Source organism: Sorex fumeus, unplaced genomic scaffold, assembly GCF_029834395.1.
Source record: "Sorex fumeus unplaced genomic scaffold, SorFum_2.1 ptg000058l, whole genome shotgun sequence".
Classification (NCBI taxonomy): Eukaryota; Metazoa; Chordata; class Mammalia; order Eulipotyphla; family Soricidae; genus Sorex; species Sorex fumeus.
In genome coordinates, this window is record NW_026606115.1 from 8,337,736 (window position 1) to 8,357,278 (window position 19,543).

The 19,543-nt window shown below is 43.3% G+C and overlaps 1 protein-coding gene across 5 annotated transcripts in view; it reads left to right on the forward strand.

Annotated features, from left to right (window-relative positions):
• Window positions 1-19,543, forward strand: part of LRCH2 (leucine rich repeats and calponin homology domain containing 2) — a 167,624-nt gene that overhangs the window by 23,950 nt on the left and 124,131 nt on the right. For all 5 annotated transcript variants that reach the window (XR_008794061.1, XR_008794062.1, XM_056125653.1 and 2 more), the window contains exon 2: window positions 5,455-5,599. Coding sequence is in view for 3 of the 5 variants with exons in the window: in XM_056125653.1 (XP_055981628.1) it covers window positions 5,455-5,599 (145 nt within the window). In the remaining 2 variants the exon portion in view is untranslated. The remainder of the gene's footprint in view (window positions 1-5,454; window positions 5,600-19,543) is intronic.

Below are 19,543 nucleotides of genomic sequence, written 5' to 3' on the forward strand. Positions count from 1 at the left end.
TGATCATATGCTTGGGAGGAGATGTCAGTATATTCAACTCTGTTCCATTGGTCTGCAGCTCTGTCTTTGTTCCAGTACCATGCTGTTTTAATTATTACTGCTTTGTAGTAGAGCTTAAAGTTAGGCAGGTTGATTCCTTCCATTTTCTTTTTCCCAAGAATTGCTTTAGCTATTCGTGGGGGCTTATTGTTCCATATAAATTTCAGGAGTGTTTGCTCCATTTCTTTGAAGAATGTCATGGGTATCCTTACAGGGATCGCATTGAATTTGTACAGTGCTTTGGGAAGTATTGCCATTCTGACAATGTTCATTCTCCCCATCCATGAGCAGGGGATATTTTTCCATTTCCTTGTGTCCTCTTTTATTTCCTGAAGTAGCCTTTTGTAGTTTTCTTTGTACAGGTCCTTTACTTCCTTAGTTAAGCTGATTCCCAGGTACTTGATTTTCTGGGGCACAATTGTGAGTGGGATTGTTTTCTTCATGTCACTTTCTTCTCTTTCACTATTTGCCTATAGGAAAGCCATGGATTTTTGGGTATTGATTTTATACTCTGCCACTTTACTATACAAGTCTATTGTTTCTAGGAGTTTTTTGGTGGAGGTTATTGGGTTCTCTAAGTATAGTATCATATCATCTGTGCATAGTGAGAGCTTGATTTTTTCCTTCCCTACCTGGATGCCCTTAATATGTTTTTCTTGCCTAATTGCTATAGCAAGTACTTCCAGTACTATATTGAGCAGTAGTGGAGAGAGTGGGCATCCTTGTCTCGTCCCTGATCTTAGGGGGAAGGCTCTGAGTTTTTCCCCATTGAGGATGATGTTGCTTTAGGTTTGTGTTAGATGGCTTTAACTATATTGAGTAAAGTCCTCCTCTATCCCCATTTTGGCGAGGGTTTTCATCATAAATGGGTGCTGGATCTTGTCAAATGCTTTCTCTGCATCTGTTGACATGATGATATGATTTTTATCTTTTCTTTTATTGATATGATGGATTATGTTGATTGATTTTCGAATGTTGAACCATCCTTGCAGCCCCGGGATGAATCCCACTTGGTCATGATGTATGATCTTTTTGATTAGTTGTTGAATTCTATTTGCTAGTATTTTGTTGAGAATCTTTGCATCCGTGTTCATCAGGGATATTGGCCTGTAGTTTTCTTTTCTTGTGGTGTCTTTGTTTCCCTTTGGTATTAGAGAGATATGGGCTTCATAGAAACTCTTTGGGAGAGTTTTTGTTTTTTTAATTTCCTGGAAAAGCTTGAGAAGAACTGGCAATAGGTCCTCTTTAAATGTTTGGAAAAATTCGCTAGTGAATCCATCTGGACCTGGGCTTTTCTTTTTGGGCAGACTTTTGTTTACAGTTTCAATTTCCTTGATGTGAATAGGTCTATTCAGGTACTCTGTATCTTCTTGATTCAGCTTTGGGAGATGATAGGAATCCAGGAATTTATCCATTTCTTCTAGGTTCTCTTGTTGAATGGCATACAGACTTTCAAAGTAGTCTCTGATGATCTTTTGAATTTCTTTGGTTTCTGTTGTGATATCCCCGTTCTTATTTCTGATTTGATTTATTAGGGTTCTCTCTCTCTGTTTCTCTGAGTGTTGCTAGTGGTTTATCTATCTTATTTATTTTCTCGAAGAACCAGCTCTTGGTTTCCTTGATCTTTCGGATTGTTTCTTTGTTTTCCATGTCATTGATTTCTGCTCTAAGTTTTATGATCTCTTTCCTTCTGCCCAATTTGGGCTCTTTCTGTTGTTCCTTTTCTAAGATCTTGAGCTGTGAAGTCAAGTTGTTTATGTGCATCTTTTCTTCTGTCCTGAGATGTGCTTGCAGAGTTATAAATTTTCCCCTTAAAACGGCCTTCGCTGCATCCTGTAAGTTCTGTTAGCTCGTGTCTTCATTCTCATTTGTTTCCAAGTAACTTTTGATTTCGTCCTTGACTTCCTTCCTGATACACTCGTTGTTAAGCATTGAGTTGTTTAATTTCCAGGTTTTTGATTTGGTTCTTCGTGTCTGTGTGTGATTCACTTCTATTCTCAGTGCACCATGGTCTGAAAAGATTGTTGATACTATTTCTATCCACTGTTTGTCTAGAAAATAGTGTACCGTTCCTTCGATTTTGAGTGAGAGTTTAGCTGGATAGAGTATTCTTGGTGAAGTATTCATTTCAGTGAGTTTTTTTACTGTATCTCGCCACTGCCTTCGGGCTTGGAGGGTTTCCTCCGATAGATCTGCTGTGATTCTAAGGAGTGCTCCTTTGTATGTGATTTCCTTCTTTGCCCTTGCTGCTTGCAGTATCTCTATCGGCAGCATCAATAATTCTAACTATGATATGTCTTGGAGTGTTTTTGTTAGGGTTTATTTTAGCTAGCACCCTTCGGACTTCTTGAACCTGAATGGCTGCATTGTGGAGCTCTGGGAATTTTTCAGCAATGATTTGTTTCACTGTGGTTTTTTTTCCGTTTGGATTGTTTCCCTGAGCTTCTGGTAGTCCAATGATTCTAATGCTGTTCTTCTTGGAATCATCTGCTAGGACTCTGATTCTCTGTAGTGCTATTTTGAGGTCCCTGGCCACTGTTTGTTGTTGCCTGTTGGCTTGGTGCAGCTGATCTTCCAGCTCACTGATTCTCTCTTCAGCTGCGGTCATTCTGTTGTTAAGAGAAGAGACTGAGTTTTTCATTTCATCTACGGAATCTTTTAATTGTGACATATCTGCTCTCATTTCTTCGCGTAATTTGTCGATTTTTTCTGTCGTGTTACTGGCTGTCTGTCTGACTGTTTCATTGAGTTGATTTAACATCTTAATGACTTTGTATCTGAATTCTATGTCAGAGAGGTCCTTTAGGTGAGCAAGATCGACAGAGTCTTCTAGATTGTTTTCGTTGTCCTTCCCTTGTGGTGGGGATTTGCGTTGTTTCTTCATATTGCTGTGTAGGTTTGGGACTAGATTCCTTGGGGACTAGGTTCCTTAGTATGGCTAAACTACCTATGGCTGGGTAAGCTTTGGCCCGCAGAAAAATTGGCCACCCTCACTTCTACAGAAGCCACGCCCACTTGTGAAGAGGCCACGCCCCTACAAAAACCTGGGTTTGGGAGGAGAGCAGCGCAGCGTGAGGAGTGAAGAGGGGAGGGCAGACGCTCAGAACTGCTTTTCTCCAGGCGTCTGGGGGGACGCCTGGGGTCTTGAAGGGAGAGATCCAAGTCCCGGGTTCAAGAACCAGCGGATGAACTGACCTGGGTTTGGGACCAGAGCAGCGCAGCGTGAAGAGTGAAGAGGGGAGGGCAGACGCTCAGAACTGCTTTTCTCCAGGTGTCTGGGGGGACGCCTGGGGTCTTGAAGGGAGAGATCCAAGTCCCGGGTTCAAGAACTGGCGGGTGAACTGACCTGGGTTTGGGACGAGAGCAGCGCAGCGTGAGGAGTAAAGAGGGGAGGGCAGACGCTCAGAACTCAGGTTTTTTTTTTCCAAGGTCAGTGTGAGATGCTTTTAGTGTGAGTTCAAAAAAAAATCTGGAATAAAACTTATTCTGTGTAATGTTCTAAGTTTTCTTCCATGGTTGTGTTTTCCTTTTGGCGCTGTTTTACTGTTTCCCCAGTTCTTAGAAAGTTTGTTTATATAGATATAAAATCTGTAAAACATTAGGACAATTCCCTTAATTAGAGTATTTTTAATAGCTTGTGTTTTAATTTTGACTTAATTATACCTTACTTAATTTAAATCAATTAAAATAGAATAATTGTTAATTGTAATTTTAAGAGGTGTTTAGTAAGTGTATTAAATCAACCAGAAAATAGTTTATGAATGCAAATTTAAGTTCCCTAAGGGAACTCACATTATTACTTTGTAATTTGATTAGGGATGATCTTTTTATGGAAAGAGAAAGAATATGAAGCAACACACAATAACATGTAAGTTACAATAGTAACAATATTTTCACAACACCCAGTTTTATATATCTATGTCAGATCTCACCTCCAAGATACAGAAACATTTGTATCTTGTAACTGTATACTTGCAACTGCTCATTTAATATCTCTCTAATTTGGCCGGAGTCAGTTGTCTTTATATGCACATAAAACTGAACTTGTGATTCTAATCCCCCAGAGTACAAAACAAAATTTTTTCAAGTAATCAGTACCTATAACTGCTATAGAATACTTTAACAATCTTCTAAATTAGCACTGCACTGTAGCACTGTCCTCCTGTTGTTCATCGATTTGCTCGAGCGGGCACCAGTAACGTCTCACAACAAATTGTGAGACTTGTTTTATTTTTGGCATATTGAATACATCACGGATAGCTTGTCAGGCTTTGCTGCGTGGGCAAGATACTCTCAGTAGCTTGCTGGGCTCTCCGAGAGGGGAACAGGGATTGAACTTGGGTCGGCAGTATCGGCCGCTTGCCAGGCAAACGCCCTACCCACTGTGCTATCGCTCCAGCCCAATGATTATAGTATAATATGATTTTATTTTTTAACTACTTAAATGAATGAAACTATTCCAAGTGTATAGTTGTAATAATTGAGAGGAATGAATCAAGGGTGGCTACCAGATTTCTTGAACAACTCAACTAGAGGAAGAAGACGACATTTTCTGAGTTGAGACATGGATATATAGATGATCAGTTTAGTTTTTCATGTCCAGGGAAGAGAATGTTTCTAGGTGGTTATTGATACAGAAGCTGTTTGTGACCTTGTTGAGCATTACAGTGAACAGAAACCATATTACATTGGATTGAGGAGTTCATTGGTGAGTTAGACATTTGGGGATTTATGTAACTTTGGCTAAGAAGGAGGAAGAGGTCAATTGGGGGCCATGTGCAATTACAGCTAGAACTTCTTTTAAGATCAGAGAAAATTCCTCATCTGAATTTTTGAATTTTATTCAGTGATTTAAAAAATTATTTTCCTCCTTTACCTGTATTGTTGTTGATGATGGTATTGTTGTGATGACTAGGGATTACACAGGCGCCTCCCTATGGTACTTGCATGTTTTTAGCTTTGTTGTTTTCTGGGTGGGTCACACAACGGATTGTGATCCTTTACACTCAGCCACAGAGCTTGCAGCTTTAAGATCCTTTTGTTGCAAAGGTTGCATGCATGCTTTCCTGGGATCACACGCTGCAGTTGAGGCATGTGCGTTCTGACACAGTGTGGGTCACTGTAGTGCTCACACATGTTCATTAAGGTTTGTACTTCCTGACTGTTGCTTACACATCTCTCACTGGTATTTTAAAAAATAAATGGCTATTTGGATTATAAAGTTAGTAAGGCTCATTAAGTATAATTTGTTACTAAGTAGACTTTCTGAGAGCGTATTTCTTAACGTTTTGCCTTCAGGGTTAAAGTAGATGATATGTAAATTGTCTTAATTGCTTGGATTCTAAGTGAGCAAGTATGAAAATATGTTGATTACCATAGATGTGGTTACACTCTAGCATTACTTTTGTTTTTCAGATCTTTCAAGAAATCGGTTTACAGAAATTCCTTCTGATGTCTGGTTATTTGCACCTCTTGAAACATTGAATTTGTATCATAATTGCATCAAAACCATTCCTGAAGCCATTAAAAACCTACAGATGCTAACGTACCTTAATATTAGGTAAGGAAACATTTTTCTTGTAAATTTTGATCATTACAATTCTAATCCGTTTTAGTAGTAATGAAAAGTAGTGAGTTTGGTTACATACTCTGTATGTCTATTTACCTCACTAGAATCTTTTTTTTCCTATTCTCACAAATTCTATTGAACTAGATATATTTTATTTTTAATTTTATTTATTTAATTAGTGAGACATATGAGGTACATTTACTTATTGGTTTTTGGTTTTGAATTGAAAGAAGTGCTTCTCGTGTATCAGCAGCCTGATGACACCTTCAGACTTCCAGATACCCCAAAATTGCTGCTGTGACTTTGGCCAGACCCCAAAAACTTGGGGCAAAGTTTAGCAAAGAAAGTAAAAGGCCAAAAGTTAGGTTTATGGGAGACACACCCACAAACCCCCTCCAGCTCAGCTTTATAATTGGAGGCATGGTCTCTGATTGAACTGCTTAACGGCCATGATCCCAACGACTCAGAAACAAATCTTGAAACCCAGTGGCTTTTGGCAGAAATGCATCCAGTCCCTGCAGTAAGTTACAGGCACTGGGCCACCCCAGGTGGGAATAGGTTTCGTGCCTTGGCCTGTTCCCCCTGGTGGCCCGGTGGCCTTCATCCTCCAGAGGCCACTGGACAATCAGGTTTGGGCCCACAGTGATGAGACACGTGGGGCCTCACGGGATGGGGGTGGAGCCGGCCCTTTCCTCCCTGTCCCAACGAGACCCAAGTCGCCACCCATGAATGGCCTCTCTGGCTCCTGACCAAGCTGCTTAATGGCCATGATCCCAGAGACTCAGAAACAAATCTTGAAACCCAGCAGCTTTTGGCAGAAATGCATCCAGTCCGCGTAGTAGGTTACTGTAGCAGGACCACCCCAGGGGGGGAAGGGTGTTGTCCCTCCGCCTGCTCCCCCTTGGTGGCTTGGTGGCCACCATCCATCAGAGGCCATTGGACAGTAAGGTGGGCCCCCAGTGATGAGACACGTGGGGCCTCAAGGGTTGGGGGTAGAGCTGGCCCTTTCCCCCCTACCCCAATGAGACACCGAGTTGCTGCCCATGAACGGCCTCTCCGGTTTCTGATCAAGCCGTTAAATGGCTATGAACCCAGAGACTCAGAAACAAGTCACGGAACCCAGGGGCTTTGAGCAGAAATGCGTCCAGTCCCTGCAGTAGGTTACTGGCGCTGGGCCACCCCAGGTGGGAATAGGTTTCCTGCTCCCCCTGGCGGCCCGGTGGCCACCATTCTTCAGAGGCCACTAGACAGTCAGATTTCGGCCCGCAGTGATGAGACACATGGGGCCTCATGGGATGGGGGTGGAGCCGGCCCTTTCCTTCCCGTCCCAACAAGACCCTGAGTCGTTGCCCATGAACAGCTTCTCTGGTTCCTCTTCAAGCTGCTTAACGGCCATGATCCCAGAAACTTAGAAACAAAATCTTGAAACCCAGCGGCTCTTGGCAGAAATGCATCTGGATTGCGCAGTAGGTTACTGTTGCCAGGCCACCCCAGGGGCGAAAAGGTGCTGTCCCTCCACCTGCTCCCCCTTGGTGGCTCAGTGGCTGCCATCTGCCAGAGGCCATTGGACAGTCAGGTTTGGGCCCGTGGTCACAAGACATGAGGGGCCTCAAGGGATGGGGGTGGAGCCAGCCCTTTCCTCCCCACCCCAATGAGACCCCGAGACACCGCCCAAGAATGGCCTCTCTGGCTCTTGATCAAGCTGCTTAATGGCCATGATCCCAGAGACTCAGAAACAAATCTCGGAACCCAGTGGCTTTTGGCAGAAATGCGTCCATTCCCCACAGTAGGTTACTGGCCCCGGGCCAACTCAGATGGGAAGGGGTGCTGTCCCTCCTCCTGCTCCCCATAGGTGGCTAGGTGGCCGCCATCCTCCAGAGGCCATTGGACAGTCAGGTTTGGGCCCACAGTGATGAGACACGTGGGACCTCATGGGATGGGGTTGGAGCCGGCCCTTTCCTCCTCGTCCCAACAAGACCCCGAATTGCCACCCACTAACGGCCTTTTTGGCTCCTGATCAAGCTGCTTAACGACCATGATCAGTCTCATGATCCAAGAGACTCTGGAAGAAATCTTGGAACCCAGCAGTTTTTTTTTTTTGCAGAAATCCCTCCCAATTTAATTGTTTAAATTTCAGAATTTCAAATTCGCGCAGCCACTACTGCAGCCACGCGAAATCATATGTTATTCATAACCAGGAATAGAAAGCAGATTGTCTACTGCTGCCTTTTCTGCAGATCTGAGTGTTGGGCTAAAATCCCAAATCATAACGGTGGGTCTGCTGTCAAAATATTGAATGGAATCAAGGAGGGGAGAGAGAGAGAGAGAGAGAGAGAGAGAGAGAGAGAGAGAGAGAGAGAGAGAGAGAGAGAGAGAGAGAGAGAAACGGGGAAATCATCTGCCGCACAGGTAGGGGGAGGGTGTGGGATGGGGGTATACTGGTGTTTCTGGTGGTGGAGAATGGGCACTAGTGAAGGTATGGGTTTTTTAGTGTATGACCGAGACTTAGACCTGAAAGCTATGTAACTGCTCTCACAGTGATTCAATAAATAAAACTGTAAAAAGTGAAAAAAAAGTAAGGGAGTTAATGCCCAATTCAGTCAGTTAATCAGTGTCTGAATAAATAGCAGTACTCCTATATTAAAAAAAAGTGCTTCCCAAACTTTAGTCTGCACGGGAATAATCTATAAATTAAGTGTAGATTCTGGAAACTGAAGGTATACCTTAGTGGTGGAGCATGGACCTCATGTGTAAAATCCTGAGTTCACTCCTTGACACCACAAAAATAAGTATATGGATAAACAAACACAATAAAATGCAGATTCCTGTTCTTTATTTTGAAAAGCCTCCTGGTAATACCATGCCTGAACGCCCTGATATCATACTGAGTAACAAAGCTTTGGATCAAAAATACTTTATTGAAATTATAACAAGATATTACAGATATTTATATATGTATCCTTAGTTAAACTGAAACACTATATAGAAACAGTTGTTGAACTGTATTTTTCACACTGTTGTGAGGAGTTGCTATCTCAAGAATGTATTCCAGTGCAAATGTTTCAGAAATAGGATGACTATATTAATATTTAAGTGCTCAATGTATGCTTAGTTGTGTTCCTACTTTACCACATACCACACAAGTATAGAAACAAAATATTTCATTTCTTTTTTTGCAACAGTATTTTGAGATATCTGCTACTACTATCGCTGAAATAGAGATGAGGACACTGAAGCACAGAGAGATTAAATATTTACCCTAAATTTTACATAGAGAGGGGGTGTGGTGCCGCCAGTAGGTCAGTCTGTACCTGTGAGGTGAGTGCATCAGCAGTCAGATGGCACTGTCAGACTTTCAGATACCCCTAAATTACTTCTGTGCCTTTGGCCAGACCCCAAAAACTTGGGGCAAAGTTCACCAAGAAAGTAAATGGCCGAAAGTTGGGTATGTGGGTGACACACCCACAAACCACCTCCGGCCCAGCTGTATAATTGGAGGCATGGTTTCTCTGGTTCCTGATTGAACTGCTTAATAGCCATGATCCCAGAGACTCAGAAAGTAATCTCAGAACCCAGTGGTTTTTGGCAGAAAGCATTCTGTTCCTGCAGTAGGGTACTGGTGCTGGGCCACTCAAGGTGGGAATAGATTTCGTGCCTTGGCCTATTCCCCCTGGTGGCCCGGTGTCCGCCATCCTCCAGAGGCCACTGCACAGGCAGGTTTGGGCCTGCAGTGACGAGACACGTGGGGCCTCACCAGATGGGGGTGGAATAGGCCCTTTCCTCCCCATCCCAACGAGACCCCGAGTCACCGCCTACAAATGGAGTCTCTGGCTCCTCAAGCTTTTTCATGGCCATGATCCCAGAGACTCAGAAACAAATCTCGAAACCCAGCGGCTTTTGGCAGAAATGCATCTGGACCGCATACAAGGTGGCTGCCGCCTCAGAGCTTATTGTAAAGCCAGGTATGGCTGGCGGTGACGGGGCAACTGCAGTCTCATGGGAAGGGGAGTGGTACTGGCTCGTCCTTCACGCCTTACTGAGGTCACGAGTTGCACCCCACGAGCACCTCTCTGGCATGGCCATGGATCCAGAGGCATAAGGACTTAGGCCAGAGTCTGGCAGCTTGTGGCAGAAAAGTGAATGGACCATGCGTTAAACTACGGCACCATGCCTCCCTGGGATGGGAAAGGGTGTTGCTCCCTCCCTTCCACTTTTACCCCACCTCACCCCACCCCCTCCCCCGGCAGCAAGGTGGCTGCCGACTCAGAGTTCATTGGAAAGCCAGGTATGAGCCGGGGGTGACGGGGCAGCTGCACTCTCATGGGAAGTGGGTCGGTACCGGCTCATCCTTCATGCCCTATTGAGGTCACGAGTTGCCCCCCATGAGTGACTCTCTGGCACAGCCATAACATGAGACGCACAGAAACCAATCTCATAATTATCTGGATCTTTGCCTTACTGAGGTCACGAGTTGCACCCCACGAGCACCTCTCTGGCATGGCCATGGATCCAGAGGCATAAGGACTTAGGCCAGAGTCTGGCAGCTTGTGGCAGAAAAGTGAATGGACCATGCGTTAAACTACGGCACCATGCCTCCCTGGGATGGGAAAGGGTGTTGCTCCCTCCCTTCCACTTTTACCCCACCTCACCCCACCCCCTCCCCCGGCAGCAAGGTGGCTGCCGACTCAGAGTTCATTGGAAAGCCAGGTATGAGCCGGGGGTGACGGGGCAGCTGCACTCTCATGGGAAGTGGGTCGGTACCGGCTCATCCTTCATGCCCTATTGAGGTCACGAGTTGCCCCCCATGAGTGACTCTCTGGCACAGCCATAACATGAGACGCACAGAAACCAATCTCATAATTATCTGGATCTTTGCAGAAATAAAAATCATTATATGATCCTCATAACCAACTATAGAAAACAAAGTATTTCACAATGCCTTTTCAGCAATTCTGATTGTTGGGGTGGACATTCTGAACAATAATGGTGCATCTTTTTTTGAAATAATGTAATCAATGTAGAGAAGAGTTAAGTAGAAATCATCTGCCTCACAGGCATTGAGAGGGGTGGGAGTGGGGTATATTGGGGTTCTTGGTGGTGAAAAATGAATACTGGTGAAGGGAGAGGTGTTTGATCATTGTATGACCAAGTCTTAAACCTGAAAGCTTTGTAACTTTTCCCACAGTCATTCAATAGATAAATATAAGAAGAAAAAATAAAATTATGAAAAGCAAAAAAAAGTAAGGTGGAGTTCATGCCCAATTCAATCAGCCAATCAGTTGCTGAATAAATAGTAATACTCCTACATTTAAAAAAATTTTTCACAGAGAGGTACACATAGTGAATAAGTATATATGAGCACATGTGTAAATGGTGTGCCAAGTTTAAATCAAAGAAATATAACTATAATATGCTGTCTTAGCTATATCCCTATCTTTGTTACCAAGTGAACATGAAATAAGTATGAGAGAAATATTAACCTGCAAATGGATGCCGTCGAATGGAAGAAAGCTGGCATACTATAATAATTTTACAATAATTTCTTTGGAGTATTTTTTAAGTTATAAAGGATGACTTCTTATAATAGATTTACTTATTTAAATTTACACGTAGGGAAATAATAAGTTATATATATATATATATATATATATATATACAGTAAATGCTAATGTATTGCTGTGATGTTGATTCTTATGTCTCCCCCACTGGTATCACTTGACAATGTGTATTACTTTAGTTGAAAGCACCTGTTCTTTAAAATATATGAATGTGTGAAAGGGGTTTCCTTCCATGTATAAATACTTTGGGTCACTTTTTTCTCCCTTGATACATGTCTCCTTGATATGGTTTTGGAGATCTTTTAAGAAAGTGAGGCATATTTAAGCTCTTTGTTTTTGTTTTATTTTGTTCCTTTGTGAAAAATTTACACTTAATGTATTAAACATGCATTGTATATCATTGAATAGTTTTTACAAATACTCTATAAATCAGGGGAAGCAGGCAGAGGATCTCTGCTGCCTGCTTCCTCCAATCTCCAGGGACCAAGAGGTCACATCCATAAGCTACTACCTGCCTGCGCCAGATAATCTGCTCATGGACCAATCTCCAGAACCAACCAACACCACGATCAAGGCCGCTTTCCAGACCGCACGGCTGTGAGGCGGCCGTGGGACACATCATAAGACACTTTCCTACCCATTTTCCATAATTACCACACAATATTTGATGGGGCTCAAATATGATGTGAGCCATATGGTTCATCACCTCATTGTGGTGGGAGGTGGCAACAGTGCTGACCTGTGAAGAGTGAACGAACAGGTGCTGCAGTTCGTTACAACATGCCAGTCAACCAAAAGCTTGCATTCGGTAGACTGGGAGCACCTGCATGGGCGATTAGAGGCTGCCCACAAAGCCTTCATCCCACTTGGAGAGCCTGGCAAGCTACCAAGAGTATCCTGCTGCAAGACAGAGTCTAGCAGGCTACCCATGGTGTACTCGAAATGCCAAAACCAGTAACAATAATGGGCCTCATTCCCATGATACTGAAAGAGTCCCCAACAGGACAGAGTTAAGAAGAACAACCAAGGAGAGGCTGATAAATTCTCAGGGCTGAACTAGGCTGCCAAAACGAAGGACTAAAATGACTATCTGTATTTTCAACACGCATGTGCTTGCTTCAGATGCATCCATCAAGGACCTGATGGTGCAAGCACGGAAGATCAAGTACGACATCATTGGTCTGATGGAGATGAGAAGGCATTGATCTCATCATGCCACTTTTGTCACTGGAGAAGAACTGTTCCTTGGAACATGCGACAACAGAGGCATGAGTTGTATCAGTGTCCTTCTCTCAATATGAACTTGGCCATGAGCATTGATTCATTCAAATGCATAACAACACGAATTGGACGCTTATGCTTGAATAGATGTGGCTCATCGCTGGCAGTCTCTTTCTTCACCGTCTATGCACCAACATCCAACTACAATGAAGAGGAAATTGAGAATTTCTACATGGAGCTGGAGAAATTCTATAAAAAAGACCACACCTTCTACAAGATCATTGTCGGTGATTTTAATGCCAAGATAGGACTGAAAAGGTCGCCCGAAGAACTCCACATCTGGACTCATGGCCTAAAATGGAACGAACAGGTTGAGAGACTGATTTCATCATGTCAACGAAGACCATTCATGGCAACTTACAGTTCCAGATGGCCAAATCTAAATGTTGGACATGGGAGTCACCCGGTGGACAGTTCCACAATGAAATTCACCACATCATATTCAATCGACAGTTTTTCCTGACTAATGTAGCTGTTGTCCCAAAATTCCAAACGAGATTGGACCAACGTCTCCTTCATGCGAAATTCTACTTCATGGAGTGGGGAGAAAGGGCTGCAAAGTTTAAGAAGAGAACTACCAAAATGACCACCAACTGGGAGCTCTCTGGAACTAATTGGCAATATGGGAAGATGGCTCCATTGAAAACATCGACGAGGAATATGATTGACTGGTTCAGCACCTCCGTGACTGTGTGAGATTGCCTAGAGTGGGAAAGCCACAAACCGACGCCTCTCTTTGGAAACTCTCGAGCTCATTCGCCAACATGGTTTGGCATGAGCCTCAGACATCAAAAGTGAATGTCTGAGCTCGCAGAGCTGTGCAGAGAAGTGATAAAGGAAGACCTCAAAGAGAGAAAAGCAGCAGTGTTGACTGATGGCGGAAGCCGGGAAAAGTAATCGCAAAGCCCGCCTGTCCTTCTCCAACTAGAAGACCAAAATGACTACCCTCCCATGTCCTGATGGATCTATCACATCTTCCAGAAGGGCAATGGAGAAGATTATCCACAACTTCTACTCGGATCTCTTTGCTAGCAACGTTCACCTGCCCACATACCAAATTCTGCAGGATGAGTATGTTGTTCCCAACGCTCTTCCTTTCGAAATCAGACATGACATTTTGTTGGTAAAGAAATGTACAGCACCCGATCCAGACAAGGTCAGACCTGAAAACCTGAAGAATCTGCTACCCATACTCATCAATACACTCCTCGGCTCTTCACACACTACCTGTCTGTATGCAAGGTTCTGTCCCAATGGAAAATCAGCAGAACTGTTCTGTTGTATGAGAAGGGAGACATCCATGACATTGGCAACAATGTCTGACCAATCTGTCTGTTGTCTGTCGTTTACAAGTTGTTCACTCAAGTCATCCTGAATAGAATAGGCAAAACACTGGACGAAGAAAACCATGCGAGCAGCTTGGGTTCTGAAAAGGATTCAGCACAATCGACCATATCCACACAGTGACCAAGCTCATTGAGGTTTCTCAAGAGTTCAAGATGCCACTCTGTCTAGCGTTCATCATTTTAAAGAAGGCCTTTGATTCTGTTGAGACTAAAGCGGTCATTGAAACCTTAGCCAAACAGGGTGTTCAAACTCAGCACATCAGGATCCTCTGTGAGCTATATTACGGATTCACCACCAGGATCTCAGCATTCTACAAACAAGTGATCATGTCAAGAGAGGGGTTTGGTAGGTTGATACCATTTCACCAAAACTCTTCAGTGCCACCCTCAAGAACCTCATGTGATGACTGGAATGGGAAGAAATGGGAGTGAAGATAGATGGTCGGCAACTACACCACCTCCGCTTTGCTGATGATATCATACTAATAACACCAAAAATCAGCCAAGTGGCATGAATGCTGGCCGACTTCAACTGTGAGTGTGGAAAGTTCGGACTGCAGCAAAATCTTACAAAGACACTGTTCATGTGAAACAGACTAGTTCCTAACGTTCCATTTGCTCTCAACAGAACGAACATCTCCGAATGCAGCAGTTATGTGTACCTAGGTCAAGAACTCAACATGACAAACGACCTGGCACATGAACTGCGCAGGAGGTAGAGAGCAGCGTGGAATGCCTTCGAGAGTGTTGAAGACATGGTTAAGAATATGAAAAACCTCAGGCTCCAGGCACATTTTTTTAACTCCACCATTCTCCCTTCACCAACATACGCCTCAGAGAACTGGGTCCTACGAAAACAGGATGAGAATGCTATTCAGATCACTCAAAGAGGAATTGAAAGAGCTATGCTTGGAGAATCACACTTCATTATAGTGAGAGAAGGAATCTGAATTTCTGATCTTCATCAATGATCAAAGATCATGGACGCTGTCTTGTTTGCCAAGGCGTCGAAAATCAGATGGGTTGGACACATAATGTGATTTGGAGATGACCACTGAACTAGAGCTGTTACCGACTGGATTGCACAGGATGTCAAAAGAACACCTGGCCACCTACGTATGCGTTGGTCGGACTTCTTCTTCAAGACCCTGAACAAATGGTTTGATGTCCTTCGTGTTCCTGGAGTGAGCAGACCCTACTGGGCTACATTAGCTCAAGACAGAGTCAAATGGAGGCGTTAGTGGTGCCCACTCGAGCAAATCAAAGAACAGTGGGATGACAAGTGACAAGTGACCTTATAAATCTTTCCTGTTTTAGTTTTTATTTTTTTTCCATTTTTATTAATGAAACACCATGAGGTACAGTTGTAGACTTACAAATTTTTGTGCTTGGATTTCAATTATACAATGATCAAATACCCATGATCAAATACCCATCCCTCCACCAGTGTCCTTTTCCACCATCACGGGTCCCAGTATCTCTCTCACCCCCCATCCCCCCATCCCACCCTGCCTCTGTGGCAGGGCATTCCCTTTTATTCTCTCTCCTTTTGGGTGTTGTGATTTGCAAAAGAGGCATTGGACTTTTGACTTATGTTGATAGTCAACAAAATTTTTAAATATAAAGGTAAAGGCCCTCCTGTTGTTCGTCGGTTTGCTCGAGCGGGCCCAGTAACATCTCCATTGGAGACTTTGTTGTTACTGTGTTTGGCATATTGAATACATCACGGGGAGCTTGCCAGGCTCTGCCGTGCTGGCGAGATACTCTCGGTAGCTTGCCGGGCTATCCGAGAGGGGCGGAGGAGGAATCGAACTCGGGTCGGCCATGTTGGCTGCGTGCAAGGCAAACGCCCTACCGCTGTGCTATCGCTCCGGCGATTTTAAATATACTATAGTTAAAAAATATTTGTTTAGTAACTATGTTTTTGACATCTCAAAAAGTTTTGACAAAAATGAATTGTAAAGATTATTAGCTATGTTTGAAGAAACCAGGTAGTGGGGAAAGCCAACTGCCTACTCAATGTACCTGCTTATTAAAAGGAAAAAGGTGAATTTTAAAATCAATTTGGTCTGAAGAAATTTAAATTGCTTTTATATGTTTGGTTTTCATTCTCTACGTCTTTACACTTACTCCCCTTTACAGTAGAATCCTTCAAGAAGAGCCTTTGGTGTTCCAGAAAGGACATTTTCCTAAGGCTTCTGCTTTTTTCTGAAAGTATCAAGGGTTGTGACAGGCCATTAGCATATTTGACATTCCAGTAGCCTCACCAGAATCACTGGTCTACAGCATTGTCTTTTTTTTTTTCTTGGTTTATGCCATTTGATTAAGCCAAAGTTTTTTAGACATTCTCTGCAGCCATAAAATAGAGTGAAAAGACTTGAATTACAGGAACATTAGATTTTCTGCTTGAATATCATGCAAATTAATAGATAAGTCATTCTGAGAAAAGAAAAACAGCTTATTGGTTTTGAATCCTTGATTGTCTAAAGCCAGTAGGATTTGCACCTATGACAGGGATGGGTCTGTTGGAGAGAAAGAGACAAACAAACAAGGGCTCTCGAAGCTTTTAGGGTCCCCTGAGCAGCCATCAGTATGCTCACAGGTCAGTCATTTATGTAATACCATATTGCTCCTTGACCCTGCTTCTTAACACAGGAGTATTATTTAAGTTGACCGAGACATTAAGGATAGTCAGTAAATCATAATTCAGTGGGTACTTTAAGATCAGAGACTGGGGTGTTTTACATAGTCAGCAGGCACCCTTCCTATTCTGTTTTTTGCATATCTTGCCCTATACATCTAAAAGACTCTATATTATTACTTTTTAATTTTGTTAAAAAAATTTTAACATTTTTAATTTGGTTTAATTTATTTTTAATATTTGATATTTTAATACGGCTGGAGCAATAACACAGTGGCTAGGGTGTTTGCCTTGCAAGTGGCTGACCTGGGTTCGATTATTCCATCCCTCTCAGATAGCCCGGCAAGCTACCGAGAGTATCCCGCCCGCACGGCAGAGCCTGGCAAGCTCCTCGATATGGAGTATTTGATATGCCAAAAACAGTAACAACAAATCTCACAATGGAGACATTACTGATGACTGCTTGAGCAAATCGATGAACAATGGGAGGACAGTGCTACAGTGCTATTTTAATAATGTAGGAGTATTGCTATTTATTCAGCTATTGATTAAGCTGATTGAATTGGGCATGAACAACACATTAGGTTTTTTTTATTCTATTCTGAATGTTAATTTATTTTATTATTTTATTATTCCATTCTCCCTTTTTTTTGATTCACTGTGAGATACAGTTACAAAGATTTCATGTTTGAGCTTTAGTCATATAGTCATCGAACACCCATCCCCTCACCAGTGCACATTTTCCACTACCAAAATCCCCAGTACTCCCCCCGCCCCCACTTGCGTTCCAACACTTCCACTACCTGTGTGGCAGACAATTTTCCCCATACTCTCTGCTTTGGTTACATTCAATATTTCGACACCAGTCTCACCACCACTCATACCTGCTGAATTGTCTAGCAATGCTAGACAATTTGTTTTGTATTGCTTGTTGTGGATTGAACATAATGTCCAGGAAATTCTATGTTGTTCTCTTCCTGGAGCTTTAGTTTTATAGTCTCTGGGTCTTGGCCATTGATGAAATTACATGGCACTGGGGACAGTTTGTGGGTGTGACTGCCAAGCTTCTGGAAAACTGGGGATCTGGGGGGAGGAGACCCAGTCCCGATCCAAGCGGGCTTGGAGATCTCAGTCACGGGTTCCTGCATACCTGGGTTTTTCTGCCGGTCCGCTCTTGGGTAAGGTTCATCCCATCTCGGGTGAGGCTCGTCTGAGTGTGTCGAGAGTGGGTGAGCAGGCACACCCTGCAGAGCATATTCCAAGTTTATTTCTTTGAAAAAGATGGACACAAGGACCATGATCCAAAGACACACAAAAGAGTATCCAGCCCAAGCAGTTTGCTGCAGATATGCCTCTGAATTTCAGGCCAGGCCAACTTCACTGGGGTATCTCAGACGGGGACAGGCGTCATCCCTCCACCTGTCCCCTAAAACCCCAGTGGCCACCAACTTGCAGAACCCAATGAAAAGTGCAGGTAGACGGGTTCAGTGATGACAGACTCCAGGCCTCAAGGATAGTGAATGGACTGGTCCCTCTCACCTCCTCCCGCCTCCCCCCCCCCCCCCCCACCCAACCCCTTGGGACTCTGGAAGTCATGCCCACAAACTGCCTCTGGCTGCTACTTAAGCTCATTAACAGCCATGATCCAGAGACACACAGAAGAATCTCTCAACTGAGCAGCTCACTGCAGATAAGCCTCCGGACTTTAAGCCAGGCCAAATTCATCAGGGTGCCTCAAACAGGGGCAATACAGAAACACTTCCAGTTTCATCCCTCCGCTTGTCTCCTATAAATCTCAGCAGCTGCCAGCTTCCAGAACCCAATGAGAAGTGCATGTTGTCTTCATTGGGGCACCTGGGAGGGGGGCAGTTTGAGTTTCCCTCCCTGTCCCAAGTAGAACCCTGGCAGTCAAAAACCTCCTTGCTGAACTTTAGTTAGTCTATTGAGAGGTGACAAAAGGGTGTTGAAATCTCCAGCTACTATTGTGTTGCTATATCAGTGTCTTTCTTCAGTTTAATAGCAGTTGTTTTAAGTATTTTGCTGGTTCCTCCTTAGGTGCATATACATTTAGGAATGTGAATTCTTCGTGATATACATACCCCTTGATCATTAAGAACTGGACTTCACTCTCTTTTCTAACACTTTACTACCTGAATTCTATGTCATCTACTACTAGTATGGCCACCCCAGCCTTTTTGAGTGGTTGTTTACTTGAAGAAGTCTTTCAACCTTTGACATTGATTTTGTGTTTGCTCTGACTGTTCAGATGTGTTTCTTGCAGGCAGCAGAGTGTTGGTGTTAATTTTCTAATCCATCCTGCTACCCTGTGTCAGTACTTTTGGCTTTTCTTTTTGGTCACACCTGGCAATGATCAGAAGTTACTCCTTGCTTTGCACTGAGGAATTATTTCTGGCAGTGCTCTGGGGACCATATGGAATGATGGGATAGAACACCAGTCGGCCACATGCAAGGCAAACACCCTACCTGCTGTATTGTTGTTTTGGCCCCTCTCTGTCTCTTAATAGGTGTATTTAGCTCATTGACATTGAGAGAGATTTTTGTTACGGAATTTTGTGCCATCTTTCTTCAGGAGTTTGGCATTTCTGTGTGGTCTGTCTTGTCTTACAGTAGCCCATTTAGTTCTTCTTGTAATGGTGTTTTTGAATCTCTTAAGTTCTTGAGTTGTTTATCAGTTAAGTTGTGTATTGTTCTTTCAAATCTGAATGAGAGTCTGACTGGACAAAGTACTTTTGGTGAGGCTATAATTTCATTTAGCTTTTATATTATATCACACCACTCACTGTCTTCGGGTGGGCCTGGAAGGTTTCATCTGATAAGTTTATCTGATAAGTCTGCTGTAAATCTTTTTTTTTGTTGTTTTTTTTTGGATCACACCCAATGATGCACAGGGGTGACTCATGGCTCTGCACTCAGGAATTATTCCTCATGGTGATCAGGCTGGAAATCGAACCTGGGTTGGCCGTGTGCAAAGCAACGACCCTACCTGCTGTGCTATATAATTTTCTTTTTTGATCTTGCTATTATCAGTATTCTCTATCTGTGGTTTCATGATTCTGATTAGGATAAGTCTCGGAGTACTTTTATTTGG